Below are 16,512 nucleotides of genomic sequence, written 5' to 3'. Positions count from 1 at the left end.
AGAACCTTGCAAGTCTGAAAGTACAATTCTGCCATCACCTTTACTGTCTGAGAAACTGGGGAGGGTCTCTCTTCAGCCTCTCCCCCCCCCCCATGCAGCTGTGGACTAAGCCAGGGGTGTCAAACTCAGTTTCATTGAGGGCCACATCAGCATTGCGGTTGCCCTCAGGGGGCCTGGTGTGGAGTGTGGCCTAATGGGTGGGCGTGGATGGAGTGGGTGTGGCCTACTGGGTGGAGTGGCCAGCCTACATCGTTCCGCGTCAAGGAGTGCCTGTGGGGGCCTGGGCAGGAGTGGGACACATCTGAGGGTCTCTGGCAGAAGGGGGTGGGACCGGGGCAAGTGCCAAGGCATGGTCCACTGGAGGAGCCTCACTGTTCCTCTCAGGCCATGCGGGGGGGGGGGCTTATGGAGCTAAGACTGAATGCGCTTCAGCATAGATGGCCACCACAAAATTGTACATTGGCTCCTGGCCGGACTGGGCCAGGGCCAAGGCAGCGGGGGCCGTTCCCTCACTGTTTCCAGTATGGCTTTGTGGGCCACATGAAACCACTTCGCGGGCCGCATCTGGCCCCCAGGCCTTGTGTTTGACATGTCTGAACTAAGGTGGCTCTTATCTGCAGTTCTCCGGGCAGCCTCTCTTCCTGTCTCCCAAGGCGTTTCCCACCTGTTAGTACACCTGGTGACCTGGCCCAGCTCCCTCCCTGGCTGGTACCAACTAGAAATTGTGGAGATCAGTCTGACACATCTGAAGAACAGCAACTCAGACAGGAGAAAGGCCTGCTTTCTAGTTCTCCCTAAGACATGGAAGCCAGCATGGGCCAATCACACCCTCTGCAAAAGCTGGCTAAAAAACAAAACCTGCTTACAGTATACTTTCTTTTTAAAAATAGAATTGTCCCTCCTTTCTTGACTCGTGAATCTTGCTGGAGACACTGCAGGAGGGGAGGCTGCGATGGTGGTAAATGTGAAAAATGGTAATGTCCCTTTTTTCAGTGCCATTGTAACTTCGAACAAGAAATGAACAATTGTAAGTCGAGGACTATCTGTATGCATGGGATTAAAAAGCATTTGGAAGCATGCACGGTTGGTAGTTCAATCTAGGAGTGTTCGGTGTGCATAGCAATTGAACAAAACTGAACTAAGGTGTGCGCGACACAGGACAAACAAAACAAGCATGTCGTTTCTCCTCTTTCCCAAATGAACCGAACTGAATCGGCCCTCAGATCTTTATGAAAGCCACAACGGTGTTCTATCTGCCATCTTCCTTGGCAGCCCTGCCAGAGAACAGAAGAGCAAAAGGAGTCCCTGGTTCTTTACAGAACGGCACATTCAGGCTTAACTAAGCATCACATGTTCTTGGGTGTATCTTGAGCCAGTATGTGAGTGTGGGAACAGCAGTGATGCACAATAGTTGCCCCTCAATGGGAGCTGGACCAGAGCCAGCTGTTTCTCAATGAGGACTTGTAGCTTAGGCAGTCTATATGGGAATCTTGTCAGAACCCTATGCTGGGTCAACCCTCCTTTGGCAGAGCTGAAACTTCCTCTCAGCAAATAAGCCCCCCTGCCCCCCTATTTGATTGGGAGGCTCCTTCGCCGCGGTCCAGCTGGGTCATAATTGCGGGGGCTCCGGCGGACTAAATGACGGCAGGGGGGAAGCCGAGGTCGGAGCAGCTCCGGTCTGGAGCGGCGGCCGAGGAGGCAGCTGCCCTGGAAGTCCGGACGCCCTTCTCGGCAGCGGGGGCCCGAATAGCCTCCGGGGTCGTGTAGAAAAGTCCTGGAAGAGATCGCGCACAAACTCCTTGGCTCACCCCGGGGCCGGACGGAGGCCGCGGGCATTTTTCTGTCGCGGAACCGCAGGCGCGCCCGGCCTCTGGCGATCCGCTTTTCGCAGAGATTTGCGCCGCCCGGAAGAGCCCCGGTCGTTATTCGGCCTCCCTCGACCTCCCCGAGCTCGGCCCGGCCGCTCGCGCTTAGTCAGAGGCGACGGGAGCCGGACGCCCCCCCCCCGTCCGGCTCGTCCCAGCCCCGGCCGGGCATCAGCCTCCTCCGCCCCGCTCGCCCCGCATCAGGCCGGGGGGCGCAGCAAAGCCCGGGCGCGAGAACGGCGGGCGTGGGGACCTCCCGCCCGACGGGGTCCCGGCGGGTGAGGCCAGGGCGCCGGAGGGCGTTCCGGGGCCGCCGGGGAGGGCAGCGCCAGCCGGGCGGGCGCCAGGGCGGGCGGGGCGTCCGCGCGGGGCGCCCGGAGGGACCGAGGCGGCGAGGAGGGGCGCGCGCGGCCAGGCGGAGAGCGGCGTGCGCGCTTGGCTCCTGCCGCGCTCGCTGCGTTGCCCCTTTAATTGTGTCCCCGGCCCTCGGGCGCCTCGCTCCTCCGCCCACGTCAGCAGCCACCTTTGTTTCTCTCCGGCCGGGCTGCGGGGCGGCGGAGCCCGCGACCCCGCGACGCTTCGCACCGTCACTCCCGCCTCTCCCTCCCTCCTTCCCTCCGCCCGCCCGCCTCCGGAGCCGCAGCCAGCCCAGCCCTGCCTCCGCCGAGCGGTAAGTCACCAGCGGCGCCTCGCAGCAGCCCGGGCGAGCAGGGCGTCGGGCGGGATGAGCGCCCTCCGCGGCCTCTGCTTCGCTCGCCCTCAGGCCCGGAAGGGGGCCCGCCTGCGCCCGCCCGGCGCCCCCTTCGCCCGGCGGAGGAGCGGCCCCGGGGAGCGGGCGGGCGCCATTTGCTGCCGTCGCCGCCCCGGGCGCGGCGCTCGCTCCTCGCAACAAAAGGCGGCGGGGCCGGGGCTGCCGGGGGCGCCTCCGAAGCGGGCAGCGAACGGGCAGGGCGACGGTGAGGGGGGCGGGGTCTGCCGCATCGCCGCCAGCACCGGGCGGGCGGCGATCCGGCGGGGGAGAGCGAGGCAGCGGCGCCGCCCCTCCCGGAGCCTCCAGGGGCTCCCGCACGGCCGCCGCTGCCTTGGCGGGCTCCCGGGGCTCCCGACGGCCGAGCAGCCAATTCGGAAGTGCGGGCAAAGACTGACGGCGCCCTCCGCCAATGCGCCGCCGCGCTCCCTCTTCGGCCGGGCTGGCCCCGCCGCTGCCCTCGCTGCCCGCTCGGCGCTCGCTGCAGCGGGCGGAGGGCGGGCGGTTGGGCGTCCGCAGGCGGTGCGTCGCCCTGCGGCCCCGGGAGGGCGCGGCGCAGGAGTGTCCTCAGTGGCCGCGCTGGGCAGTCCTCGGAGCCCACCTGGAGGGCGGGGACGTTCCAGCCGCCCGGCGCTTCGCGCTGCCCTTCCCGGCGCCGAGCAAATGGCGGTTTGGGCGCCGCGTCCCTCTGCCCGCCAAGGCGCTTTGGCCCCCGACCGACGAGCCGCTCTCGGAGCGGCGTGGCGCGCATTCCGGGCAACCCGCCGGCGGGGCCCTCCGGCCTGTGAGGAAAGAGCGGAGCGGCGGGAAGTGCGTCCTCCCCCCGCCCCAGCCTTCAAGGCGCAGGCCGGAGATGCCGCCCGCTCGCGTCAGCGAGGGACGCTCAGTCTCCGTTGACCTAACCGCGGTCTTCATCGCCGGAGGCTTCTGCCGCCCTGAGGGAACCCGCCGGTCTCGGCGGAACGGCTAGAAGCCTCGGCGGGGAAGGCCGACTTGGGCGGGCTGGCACGGGGTCCCGAGGCCCTTCAGCAGCCTCCAGAACTCCGCGCTCTCCCTGGTCCCGATAAAAGGTCTGGGGAGGCTGGAAAGAGGGGAAGATGCAAGCAGCCAAAACCACAGCAATCAAAAATAACACTCTCTCTCTCCCTCTCCCTCTCTCTCTCTCTCTCTCTCTCTCTCTCTCTCTCTCTCTCTCTCTCTCTCTCAGAATGAATGTGTGGTGCTAGTCAATCCTCCAGATCTAAGAAGTGCCAGATTCCAACTAAAGGCACAAACAGTTTGCACAGCACCCCAAGCCAAGTTTGTGTAAGCTACCCATCCGGGTTGCCTTGTAACCGTCTCATCAGAACCTGGCTGGTGGCATTTTGAGTTTTGCACAGATCACATCACATAACCATTTATATTTCTTTATAAGATTATCAACTGCCTCCATTCTGAAAGTCTTCTTTATAAAGTCCAGTTTGGACAAGGGGCTGAGTTGAGGACAGATCACCTAGGAAGCATCAAAGCTTGGCTAAGATGCAGCAAACAGCTGGGGAAGAAGATGACATGTGGCTAGCCAAGCTTTTGGGTTAGTTTGCTGTGTTAGTGTGGCCACTGATTAAACAGGCAGACTGCAAAACAAAAATAGGTCTGCACGGGAAATTTTTTGCTGAAGAATAGAGTAGCCCACACTAGAACAGAAGAGAAAAGGTTTCCACATGTAACAACAGCTGGCCACCTTTGATGTTATGAGGGGTGTGAGGCAGATTGGGGATTCTTTTCCTTCCACAGCTGCAAACTTCCTGATAGTTACATCAGCTGACTTAACTGCAGTACTTTGTATGGCTGAAAGTGACGGATTCTTTAAATGTGTGGTATGGATTTGGGGGGGGTGCACACTGTAAATTTCTGCTGCAAATGTTGAGAGCAACTGGCCCAGAGATTTTCCTGAGGAAGAAGCTCTGAGGGACTACTTGTATCAAATTCTGCTCTATTTGGCAGGGTAGCAGAAACTGTTGGTGTTCCTGTGTGAAACTCACTGGTTAAAAGGGACATAGAAATTGGTTTCCTGTTGAAAAGCTGCTACTTGTGTACTACTGCCTAAAGCTCTAAAACCCTGGCTTTGTTCCCGAGCCCCGGTCATTGAATGCGCTAAGGGCCCAGCATCCTGGCTTTACCATTAACTGGCTAACTATCTTGGCTGCTTATTTCTAATGTTTTTTATTGCTTTTAAAATACTTTTTTATTTAATTGTTTTTATACTCTTGGGATTATAGGTCACCCAGAGTCATTGACTGAGATGGGCACTACACAAATAGCTCTAGAATGAATGAATGTGTATCTCTCTCTGTCCCAAGGTCTGAAAATAGCTTCCTGTTGTTGTTGTTGACCGAAAGCATTGCAGCCGCTGTGGGCCTGTAAAAATACTCTGTGCTCTTTTGCAGCATAAACCCTGCCCGGTTTCAGAATGGAGATTTCTTCCCATCAGTCCCACCTCCTGCAGCAGTTAAATGAGCAGCGGCAGCAGGACCTCTTCTGCGACTGCAGCATCCTGGTGGAGGGGAAGGTCTTCAGAGCCCACCGCAATGTGCTCTTTGCCAGCAGCGGCTACTTCAAGATGCTCCTCTCCCAGTGCTCCAAGGAGGCTGGCCACCCCACCACGGCCACTTTCCAGGCCTTTTCCCCGGAGACCTTCTCAGTGATTCTGGATTTTGTGTATTCTGGCAAACTCTCCCTCACCGGCCAGAACGTGATTGAGGTGATGTCGGCCGCCAGCTTCCTTCAGATGACTGACGTCATCAGCGTCTGCAAGACCTTCATCAAGTCCTCCCTGGACATCAGTGAGAAGGAGAAGGACCGCTATTTCAGCCTCTCGGACAAGGAGGTCAGCTCCAACGGGGTGGAGCGCTTGTGCTTGTACAGTGCCGGCTGGAGAGCGGAGTCCAGCCCTCCCCACTCCCATCTGAGCCCCGACCGAGGGACGTGCATGATCAACAGCAACTCTTGGACAAATTTCAGCTACTATCCATCCACCCCGAGAGCCGCCCAGCCCCTCTCCAAACATGACCAAAGACAGGAATCCCTGAAGAAAAGCCGGCATCTGGGGCTGGCCCAGCCTGCGGACGGGCCCCCCTACAAAGCGAACAAGCTGGAAGACCGGGCTGCTGAGCAGGCAAGCCACTCTGCTCCGTCTGAAGAGGACCTCCAAGTGGACTCGGAAGGGGATTCCTGTCCTGCCGGCTACCAGTACGGGCAGGGCGCGGATGCGAGAGGGCTGGCTGTGCCTCAGCATGAGCACGAATCGCCCCACCCCGCCAGCAAGTCCAAGTCTTCCAAAGGCGAAGAGCAGTACCCCAGCGTGCCCTCCGTCTTGGGGGTTATGGGGAACTGGGCTGAGGGTAAGAGCCTTGGCGCTCCATTCCCTGCTCTACCTGGGCAGAGGTTCTGTCAGGGGTGGGAAGCTAAAGACAGGCAGACGTGGATGCCTCTGAATTGCTAGTTCTAGTGGAGGTGAAGGTTCCAGGCAACGCACCGTGAATATTTGCTGAGTGCAGTGCAGGACTTGGTAGATTCTGGAAACGGAGCTCTTTAGCAGAGATTTCAATCAAAGTCGTCTTTTTGCTCTCTTAGCTTAAGGGGAAGGTGGTGGTGGGTGCCGATGCAGGGCACAGAGTGAAGCCCATCCTGCTGGAGCCGGCCCCAGGAGATTGTGAGCTGATGCAGTAACATGTCAGCCCTCCTGGTAAACCAGGCAGGAAATGGGACCAATGAGCTAATTCTAGTTTATTCTAAAGGTATATTAAGGGAGTCTTGTAAGTCTGAAACTTCCTAATGCCACTTTTAGCTGCCTGATCCATTAGGGTGGGTCCTTCCTAAGTTTCCTCCACTGAAGGTTAAGCCACTGGGGGCTGCCCCTGCTCTTCTCTGCTCCTTCCCTCCGCAGCATCTCTTTCCTTTGTCCCCCGAGGTCATTCCCAAATCCTATTTTGTACCGCCAGCCCAAGACCGTTTGCTGCCAGAAGCAGATCCTCCAATGTCCTCCCCCACCGTTATTAGAAAATGCTGTTTGACTGAAACACACGATTCTGCTTTCTTTGATCCTCTGCTCAAGTTGACCAGATGTTGCATCCAGCTGCACAGCCGGGTAATCCATTGAATGTGTCCTAACTGCTTTTCATGTTCTAAATGAGCTATTCACAATTTATTTTTATTTGGGAGAAGTAAACTCTAGGAGTTGTATCTTCCCCAGCTGAGTGCCTGCCAACTGTCTTGGGCAGCCTTGCTCCTTAAAACACAGATGGTGGGAATTATAGTCTGTACACAGCTAGAAGGGATCGGTGGGAGAAGAGCGACTTGCCCTGAATGGGGTTTTGTATAAACTTAAGTATTCAGTCACATAGTTCAGTTTGGTTGACTCGTCTGGCATCATTCAAGGTTGCCATCAGTTTCTCCCTGCAATCCCCAACTTGCAGAGTAGGATAATTAGCGAACATGAGGCATTTTTTAAAAGTATACATTGCAGGTGTCTCCTTGGCTGACATAAGCCTTCCTTCCTTCCTTTGAAAGAAAAATCTTCATCAGGGTCCAGTCCAAGCCGGGAATAAACAAAATGGAGACTGCTTTAGAAAGAAGGTTGTAGTTTATTGAAGAGCAGAACCACAAGACATGAGGCTCTGGAACAGCTGACTACATGTACCTGGGAGTGGTGGGTTTTTATACCTTCTTGGGCTTTTGAGGGTTTTTCCTGTTCCTGTGGCATGAACTTTGACCTGAACTTCAGTGTGCCTTTCTGGTATTCTGAGGGTGGTGCCAAAATGGAGCAAGCTGGAGATCCTTATGCAACCCCTGAGCCTTGTGGGGCCGGCCGATAGAGCAGAGGAGACCAAAGGGAAGGGCTGGACTCTCACCGGTTGCAGGGAGCACCTTGTGCAGAAACCGTCGGCAGGCCAAGGCTCCAAGAATTAAAGCCGAGCTCTTTCTGAGTTTTGCTTAAAAGAATTTTCCTTTCCTTCCTCCATATTCATTTCTTGTATGTATAACCAAACCAAAAATAGGTTTCAGAGTTACAAGTAATACAGATGAACCATAATTATTCTATAACAAAAACCTAAGCACATCATGTTTGGTCCGACCAACAAAGTGGGAAGAAGCAACACAGACCATTTTTTGTCCAAATTTGTCTCCTTCACCCAACAGTGGAAAAAAGCTGCTGGTGCCAGAGGCCGAATTTGGCCCTGAGAGGGACAGGAACTGGCCTCTGGGGACAAAATTTCCAAAGCAGAGTTTGGAATGTTTCAGCATTGCATCATCAAGGAGCCAAGGATCAAAATGAGCATCTGAAACCTGGTGCCTGTAAAAAAGCTGCTGAATCCCGGCTGGTAAACCTGAAGGCTGTGCATCGATGGAAAAGCGACTCTGGGGGAGACTCTGAGCTGGGCTATTCCAGGTGGTCCCTGACTTACGAATGTAATTGAACCCAGAATTATAGTCGGAAGTTCGTATCCGTCATTATTAAGCAGGTCATCACGTGACTGCATCTGAATTTTACAACCTTTCTTGTGATTAAGCAAACCGCTGGTTCATAATGAGCCGGTTTTGCCAGAAACAGGAAATAAAAACACCTATTTCCAGCAAAAAATGTTGTAAATTGTGCTGCAAACAGCTGTAAATGTGTGCAGGTTGCCAAATGCCCAAAACGCAGTCACAGGCCAGGGTTGGGGCAGCCATCGGAATTTTGAATTTGGGCTGTAAATGGCCCCAGAGAAGTCCATTGTTAACTCTGAACGGCTGCTAAGCAACTAGTCGTAAGTTGAGGACCATCTGCACTTTCCAGCAGAATCTGTTGCAAGTTCTCATTGCTCACTTGAACAGAATTGAGCCACATAAGCACATAAAGACCAACCACTTTGCCTGCTTTTAGACCAGGGTTTCTCAACCTTGGCAACTTTTAAGACTGTGGACATCAACTCCCCAAGTTTCTGGCTGGGGAATCCTGGGAGTTGAAGTCCACAGGTCTTAAAAGTTGCCAAGCTTGCAAAAGGCTGTTTCATACTCCTTCCAAAGCCATTGGATGACTAGTATTGCCACACAGACCAGTCGGGATCCGTCTGGAGGGTTTTGCAGCTGAAGGGAGTGCTTTGTATTTCAGAGGACCTGCCTCGGATGAGGTTCAAATGCCCCTTCTGCACCCACGTGGTGAAACGGAAAGCAGACCTGAAGCGACACCTCCGCTGCCACACGGGAGAGCGGCCGTACCCTTGCGAAGCCTGCGGGAAAAGGTTCAGCCGGCTGGATCACTTGAGCAGCCACTTTCGGACGGTAAACTTTTTTTTTTTATGTTTTGCCTTAAGATGGTACCTTCACACACAGATAGACACACGACTAGGAGTTCTGGGAGTTGTAGTGAAACATATCTGGAAACATGGGATGGTCAAAGCAAAGCCTGCATTGTAGAGAACTACCTGGCTTCTGAGGCTGAGGCAAGGTGGGCCTCAAGGCCCCAGGAGAGCCTCTGCTCAGCACGGGGGACTTTGGCCAAGAGAATTATGTAATTACATACAAAATTGTACAAGAGCTTTACCGTATAATAACATCACTTTGCAAGTAAGAAGTTAATTTGTTTTAATCTTCATCCCTTCTTTGCTAAAAAAAGAGAGAGAAGTCATCCTGAAATTTAGGTTTATCTTGACTCGACCTTGACGCCTGCTCACATCATAAACAACTTCATAGAGTTTTCTTCAGGGCCATAGAGCAGTCAGTGGCTCAGAGATTTGTTTTTTTTACCTCCCATCGTATTCAAACACTAATGATGTCCAGCTCTGTTTTCTAGATTAAATCGATTTAACTTAGGTCTAAATTTAACTTGGCAATTCTCTCAGTAAGGAGAGTATTACTTGCTATTGCCACACAACTCAATGTCCATGTAAGCACTTTCTGGTAATGTCCCCTCCCATCACTGCAGATCCATCAAGCTTGCAAGCCCATCTGCAGAAAATGCAAGCGTCATGTCACCGAAATGACGGGCCAGGTGGTCCAGGAAGGGACCAGACGCTACAGACTTTGCAATGAATGCCTCTCCGAAGCCGGGATCGACAGCATCCGCATTGACTTGGACACAGAACCGCCCCCGGAGTTCCCCCTGGAAGAGGACAAAGACTCCAACTGGAATTACAGCGAAGACAACAGATCCGACGTGGAGATTGTAGAGGACGGCTCGTCTGATCTGGTTATCCAGCAAGTGGATGACAGCGACGAGGAAGCCGAGGAAAAAGATGTAAAGCCCAACATTAGGTAGGCATGGAGGACAGATCCGTCGTAGTCTCCCCCCCCCCAACCTTCCTGTTGCGTCATCTCATTCCTTGTCTTGACCGTTGACACCCAGCCTGCCTACCTGCCGGCCCAGGGTTCAAATGCACTCTGCTCTGAAGGCTTTCCCTGGCTTGGGGTCAACTGCATGCAGTGACTGACGGACATGCCATTGTCTCTCTTCTGAATTTAGCTACCCCCAAGTATCACTATTTTATTCCATAAGGAGGCCTCCGTTTCAAGATGGCGCGATGTATGAACAATTATTTGCAAACGGTGACTGTGATAACTTTTGATAATATAAAATTGTCCTCTTAATCCTTTTACAGAATTGGGAAGCCCTTCAAAATAAAAGTGAACAACTTCATAGTAATTCAGTTACTGAATTAAATTTTTGCACGTATAAGAGTTTTGTTTAACTATAAACACAAATATGAAAGGTTTAGCAGTGTTCCAGCCTGTACTTGCCCAAGGACAGTAACCTCAGCTCTGCGTTATCTTAGAAACACAGCCAGTAGATCCAAAGGAATGTAAGTGGACAAGTCATAATCCTTCAGCAAGCATGCGCCTTCTCCAAACCATCGTTTGTGTATTAAAAACAGTAAGTTTTCAAAACCAGTTTTTGATTCCCAAATCTGTTTTCGGTGAACCCTCTTGGCAGGTCTTGCACCTGGTAGAACAACTGAGACTTTTCAAATCCAGCACTGGAACACACAGGTGGGACTGCAGCTTTCCTCATGATGCATCTGTTCACATATGTTGACTTCCTTGACTTTATGGAAATGTTACACTGCAACAAACACGCAAGGTTGTGAGAGGTAATAAGCTGTATTTTCTTTTAGCCCAACACCCTGGTGTTTCCTTCAGTGGGGAAGGAAGCCCTGAGATCCTGATCTAGTTGCTATTTATAGTAAAATACTATACTTGTAGCATTAAGACAGCTTCCTGATTGGCAAAACACCTTTCACTGGCAGAGGGTAGCAAAACCCACGAAGTCCCCGAGGCCAGTGACATTTGTCAAGTGGGCAACTGCAGTGGAAGGCTGGAGGAACAACACCTTCGATCCTCTTGCCTTCTACGACAGTCAAATATTTTGCCATACTGCTTGTTTACGCAAAGTGAACATATTTTGAATACATTTAAAATATTTACATCCCATCCAAGGTAGTTGTGGGCCATCGTTCTCTTCCCTTGTGTGGCAAGCATGACCTCCCCCCCCACACACCCCGCGCGAGATTACTTTTGAGTTCTACCTCCCTGACTACAGTTAGTCCTCGACTTACAACCATTGGTTATGACTGCCGCAGCGTTTGAGGGCTTGACAACCGGCATGTATTTAGGATAGTTACAGCATCCTGGGGTCCTGGAATCGCCATTCACAGCCTCCCCAGCCAGCTTCCCACAAGCAAAGCCAGTGGGGGAAGCCAGATTTACTTAACAACTGCAGTGATTCATATAATTGTGGCAAAAAGGCTTAGAAAATCAGGCAAGACTAACTGAACAACCGTGTTGCTTAGCAATGGAAATTCTGGTCCCAACTGTGATTGCAAGTTGAGGACTATCTGTATTTTTGCCCAGCAGACTCCTTTGATTTTTGGCCCGCAGAGACTAACGTGGCTCTCCTCCATGCCAGCGTCGTCCCCAGTTCGGATCTGAGCCTGGTGCCAAAGCCGACGAAGAACACCAGACACAAGGAGCATGCTCTGTTTCCTCTTACTGGATGTATTCCCCAAGGGGGGAATGGAGGAATTAAATCAAAACAAGGAAAAAAATTAATCCTAGTTCATTTCCATCACGCATCTTGTCATGAAACAGCTAACAATTTCATCTCTGGCTTTTACTGCCAAGTTAGTCTAATTATCTCCTCAATGGCTGCTGCCTGAATCTGCATCCAGAGCTGCTTCTGGCCGACTGGCTTCTGGGCTCCTCCTGAAAATGATTCCTGTTGCTCAACGGGCTCGCCACCTTTCTTTAAATATCGATTATGACAAAAACTTCTGGTTTTCCTTCTTCCTGAACCTGCATGGCTGAATACGTGATTGCTTTGACTTCTGTCCCCTGAGATGAACAAGCAAAGGGAAAACAGTAAATAACTTGCTAATTCAACAAACCATGCTTAACCATGGCTTATTCAGGCAGAATTGAAACATCCTTGTCAAGAGCAGAGTACAGAAATCAGATGTGAACATTGGAACAACAGCATCTCTTTGCGCTGAAACAAGGGAAGAGCCAAACTGGAGGCAGGGACTGTACACTCACTTGCTTCTTCTAGTCAGGATGAAAATAAATGGTTTCTGTATGTATAAATCATGCCAAGCCATACTACTAAGCGTTGTGGCTTGCAAGGCATGGATCATTTAACTATGGTTATGTGGACCTAAACAAGTGTGGCTTATTTAGTAAATCATGATTAAATGAGCTATGACTTAGGAATGCAAGGATTGTTTTCCTGCAACGTAGAAAGATGCTCAACCAAGCCAGATCTGACTCTGATTCACAAGTCCACAAGAACTACGGTATGCTAAAGCTCGTTAAAAAATACCTGGGGATGCTTCTGCAAAGAGAACTCTTCTCCCCACCTTGAAAATAAAAGAAAGCCATCATTAGATTACCAGAGTAAAGCATTTTTTAAAAAGCCATCACCAGAGGGGAAAGCCGCCTGGGTCATTTTAAAACAGGGGTCCCCAACCTGTGGGCTGCGGCCCACTACTGGGCCATGGCCTATTTGCAACCAGGCCTATTTGTGAGTGGCAGGCCGGCACACGGGCGCAGCTTTTGTGCAAGCAGGAGGCACCAGTGCTCACATCCCCCACTCACACCAGTGAATGACGCTGTGCGGGCTTGCACGCCTGGCCCTCAGACAAAACCATCTCCTCTCCCCCATGCCTGGTCACCAACCCGAAAAGGTTGGGGAATGCTGATTTAAAGGCAGACAAATTTGATCACAATGGCCTGCATTTCCTTTCCCAAAAGTTCATGAGAAATCATAGTGAAGAAACCTGGCAGAGATGACACTTAGTAACCTTCTTTGCAGAATCTTAGTAGACTCTGCAGAATCGTCTGTGAAAGTCTTTAGTTTTTAGAATTTCAACTCTTCTACTTTAAACTGGGTAATTTCACGTACCCAATAGATCGTATCTTGAAACGTATTCGGTCAATGTGAAGCACTTTCACTTCCTATAAACAGGGAGGAATTTAACCTTAGTACGAAAAGCATACACCTTCACACACCTTCAGTAGCATCTTCAAGTACCAGGATTCTTAATCCAAGCAGAACAATTGCCCACTCTCTACATACATCAGGACAGACCTAAAGCAGTAACTTCTTAGAGACTACAAACGGATATTCTAGTCTGCTCCAGCATCTCAAGCAGCCCATATAATCTAGTTAATCTATAAAAATCCCTGATTCACAAGTAGAATGCAACTAATGGGACCTTAATAAAATACGTTCCTGCTCCCCTTTAGACTTTCTCATTGGCTAGTTGCAGTCTTATGAACCTCCTCAGTGTCATAAGATTGGATGAACTCAATAGATCAGTGGTTCTCAACGTTTGTGTGACGGCGATCCCGTCACACGGACGTGCCGCGCATGCGTGGCGCAGCCCCGAGGGGGAAAAATGGCGGATCGCGTTGTTTGGCGACCCCCGTAAAATGGTCGTTCGACCCCAAATGGGGTCGCGACCCATAGGTTGAGAACCGCTGCAATAGATCAACAGGATCATCGTAAAGAGCCAGCGTCCCTATTTCTTAAGATGAAAAATAGTAAATACTCACTCTGGGTATGAAAAACTCTTCAGCGCTGAATTTATAGAGCCACTCGTTGAGGAAATTAAAGAGGAGAGAGAGCATATCATGTCCTATGGAAAAATGTATTAGAAACCTCAGGTGGATTTTTAAAGCAGAAATTCCTCCTCACTGCCCAAACATATCTGATTCCCACCCTAAACAGCTTTAGGCTGGCAAAGGATATGAAAGGTGATCTTTGTGTGAACCACCCTGGGAGGGCTCATCATTTTCCTGCATATTCTTAACTATGCTGAAACTGCTTTTTCTGCTCGTCGTCCTAGATTGAATGCAAAGAAAATTAAATTTTTTGCCTACCTGCAGGAATCGGCAATTATGCTTACAACTTTTGGGTGGAAGTAATGTTTTCCCCCTGCGTGGGTTTTCTGGTGGGCAGAGAGGGACTAAGGAATTGATCTTACATCCAATATTTTCCTTGGGGCCATTTGAGAACTGATTCATAGACAATATAATAAAAGCAGGTCTATATATTTAATCAATACATTCATGCACTGACAGATCTTCATCTAATACTTTGATCTTTAAAAACACTCATGGAGTTCAAGGCAGCCTTCTTAAAAGTTGTTCCTGCCTGTAGATGTTGTGGGCAAAAACCTCTGGGTGGCTTCAAAAGCGCTTTCTTACCTTCCGCTTCCACCTCTACAGTGTCAAGAGGTTCAACGGTCTCCGTGTCTGTCATATACCCAAACATGGCCATAGCACATTGTTCAAACGCCTCTTCCAAGGTATCACCCCAGGCATGCAACCTACAAATTGAGCAGAATTAATTCTGTTTGGTAGGATGGTCCTAACATCAGAATAAAATATACAGATGAGAAATCTGAAGACCAGAGTATCAGAAAGGACAATTCAGTGGATGTATAGGATACATAGTAAATGATTTAAACTTTGAGGTCTCGAATAGAAAATAAATAGTTGCCCTTTCAATTCTGTGGCTTTTATTCAATGTGCTCAACAATAACCTCTACAATGACTTGCTCTTTAGAAAAACCTTTGTCCTCATCCACTCTTCTTCCCAGTCTGCAGAGGAATCTTTTAGAACAGATTATGTAATCTTCCAACAGGTACAAACCCATACATTGGTTTTAAGCTAGAAGGTTTTGGGGAAGACATGTATCTTAGGGACTTAACTCCTGTTTTCCAGATAGGGAGACCATATTTGTTTCCTCCCCTTTACAGATAGAATTGGAGACTGGAGAAGCTTCCAATCTGGAAAATCATTATCAGTTGAGTTGCCTTCCCCAAGCATAATTTTTGTAAGCCATTATTTCCCGACTAACTCCTAACAACCCAGTCACAAATTTGCTAAGCTGTAATAAAATCAATTTAATTAATTTAATGGACTCAAATTAAGTACCTTAAATTAATTAAATCTAATTAAACACACTAAACCAAGATAAAATAATTTTAATGCAACATGGGAATTTGGACAAGTATGGAACCAGATGAATAAGTAGCCTAACATGGTACAATGTTTTGTAGACAGATTTAAGATGCTAGTCTAGCATATCCAGAGTAAAATAAGATTAGAGTTACTAATGAGGAATTATGACCTGAAAAAACTCTTTCCTGAAGACTAGCGAAAGAACGGACATTATATAACTTAGCCCTCCCCTTCCATTTATTAGATTATACGCTTAGGTGAAAATACTCACTGCACATCGGCTGTGTGATCCAGATCTAAATGTGGTTTAAAAAATACATAAAATCAATTAGTCAAAGTGAAATCCACAAAAAATACAATAAGGCCTGAACCTCAAGGATTCTATAGGTTTTGATTTGCTAGTGAAAAAATAATCATCTCAAATTCAAAATCTCAACATTTTTTTTCCAGATTGGGAAATAGAAAACCTATTGATTTAGCCACGCTAAAAGTATAGTTGAGCAAAGACCGATGGAAAAGAAAACAAAAACTCCCCGAGGGTGGCTGGAGGCTGCGTACTGGCTGAATTAGGGAGAATAAACTGATATGATTAAAGAATTGAACGGGGCTTCAAGGGCCGTTTGGCTCTCCTCGGTTGCGTTCTCTCCATCCAGCCGTGCTGGTTTTCGTCTCCGTCTGCGATAAATGCGGGAATCTTTCCTTCATGCCGGCCCCACCGCCGAAGGCCGGGCAGCTGTTTCTCCCCCCGCAGCTCCCGAGCGAGGACAGCCCGGACCAGGAGAGGGACACCCCCCCGCCGCCCCCGCCCGAGGAGAAGGGCCGCACTCACACGCGTACTTCCTCTGGATGGCGGGGTAGCGGCCTTTCACCGCCCGTTGCGCCGCCGTCAGGCCGTAGTCCCTCTCGCCGTCCTCCTCCGCCATAGCGCCGGGCCGCTCCGCTTGCAGGGCGGCCGCGGGACAGTCGCGCTCGGAGACCCGGAAGGCGCTGGGGGAGGAGCCAGAACCTTTCGGGGCGCTTCCGCAGGGGGGCGTGGCCACGCCCCGGTCCGACTCCGCCCCGAAACCCTCTCGGGAGCCCCTAGATCAGGGCTAGGCAATCTTGGCTTTTATGACTCGCGGACTTCAACTCCCAGAATTCCCTCTGCCATCATAGCTCAGCTTAGAAACTCCCTTTCCCCTCTGCATGGCTGGCTCAGGAATTCTGGGAGTTGAAGTCCACGAGTCAAGATTGCCTACCCCTGCTCTAGAAAAAGGCGAGGAAGCGGTTGCCTCCTTTTGGCAACTGCCTGACCGGCTGCCCCGAAAGGGGAGGAAAAAACACCCCACCCTCCTCCTCCTCGTAAATGACGGAATGATTGGCAACTGCGAGGGCGACCAAAGTGGGGGGAGAAAGAGGTCCGTCCCCGGAGTAGCCCACCC

The 16,512-nt window shown here is 50.9% G+C and overlaps 2 protein-coding genes across 5 annotated transcripts; one reads left to right on the top strand and one right to left on the bottom strand.

Annotated features, from left to right (window-relative positions):
- The first annotated feature begins 2,232 nt into the window (after window positions 1–2,232).
- On the top strand, window positions 2,233–10,273 carry ZBTB8A (zinc finger and BTB domain containing 8A). 3 transcript variants are annotated; one of them, XM_039328486.1, is made up of 5 exons: window positions 2,233–2,535; window positions 3,821–3,918; window positions 5,040–5,993; window positions 8,744–8,913; window positions 9,557–10,273. In XM_039328486.1, exons 3-5 carry the CDS (start codon window positions 5,063–5,065, stop codon window positions 9,887–9,889), a joined length of 1,434 nt encoding a protein of 477 aa, XP_039184420.1. In that variant the 5' UTR covers window positions 2,233–2,535; window positions 3,821–3,918; window positions 5,040–5,062; the 3' UTR covers window positions 9,890–10,273. The 3 variants fall into 3 exon arrangements, with proteins under 3 accessions (XP_039184420.1, XP_039184410.1, XP_039184430.1); XM_039328476.1 differs by lacking the exon at window positions 3,821–3,918; XM_039328496.1 differs by lacking the exons at window positions 2,233–2,535; window positions 3,821–3,918 and adding an exon at window positions 3,633–3,683.
- A 1,326-nt stretch (window positions 10,274–11,599) lies between these two features.
- ZBTB8OS (zinc finger and BTB domain containing 8 opposite strand) lies at window positions 11,600–16,477 on the bottom strand. Of its 2 annotated transcripts, XM_039328656.1 has the most exons (7): window positions 15,921–16,471; window positions 15,363–15,387; window positions 14,332–14,453; window positions 13,678–13,760; window positions 13,025–13,077; window positions 12,443–12,479; window positions 11,600–11,958 (listed from the first exon to the last, which is right to left on the bottom strand). In XM_039328656.1, exons 1-7 carry the CDS (start codon window positions 16,012–16,014, stop codon window positions 11,872–11,874), a joined length of 501 nt encoding a protein of 166 aa, XP_039184590.1. In that variant the 5' UTR covers window positions 16,015–16,471; the 3' UTR covers window positions 11,600–11,871. The 2 variants fall into 2 exon arrangements, with proteins under 2 accessions (XP_039184590.1, XP_039184581.1); XM_039328647.1 differs by lacking the exon at window positions 13,025–13,077 and having other exon boundaries at window positions 11,602–11,958; window positions 15,921–16,477.
- Window positions 16,478–16,512: the final 35 nt, after the last annotated feature.

The sequence above is a fragment of the Crotalus tigris genome, unplaced genomic scaffold, assembly GCF_016545835.1.
Source record: "Crotalus tigris isolate CLP2741 ecotype Arizona unplaced genomic scaffold, ASM1654583v1 scf7180000017614.5298720, whole genome shotgun sequence".
Classification (NCBI taxonomy): domain Eukaryota; kingdom Metazoa; phylum Chordata; class Lepidosauria; order Squamata; family Viperidae; genus Crotalus; species Crotalus tigris.
The sequence above is the reverse complement of the archived record's forward strand: the minus strand, read 5'-3'. Positions and strand labels throughout refer to the sequence as shown.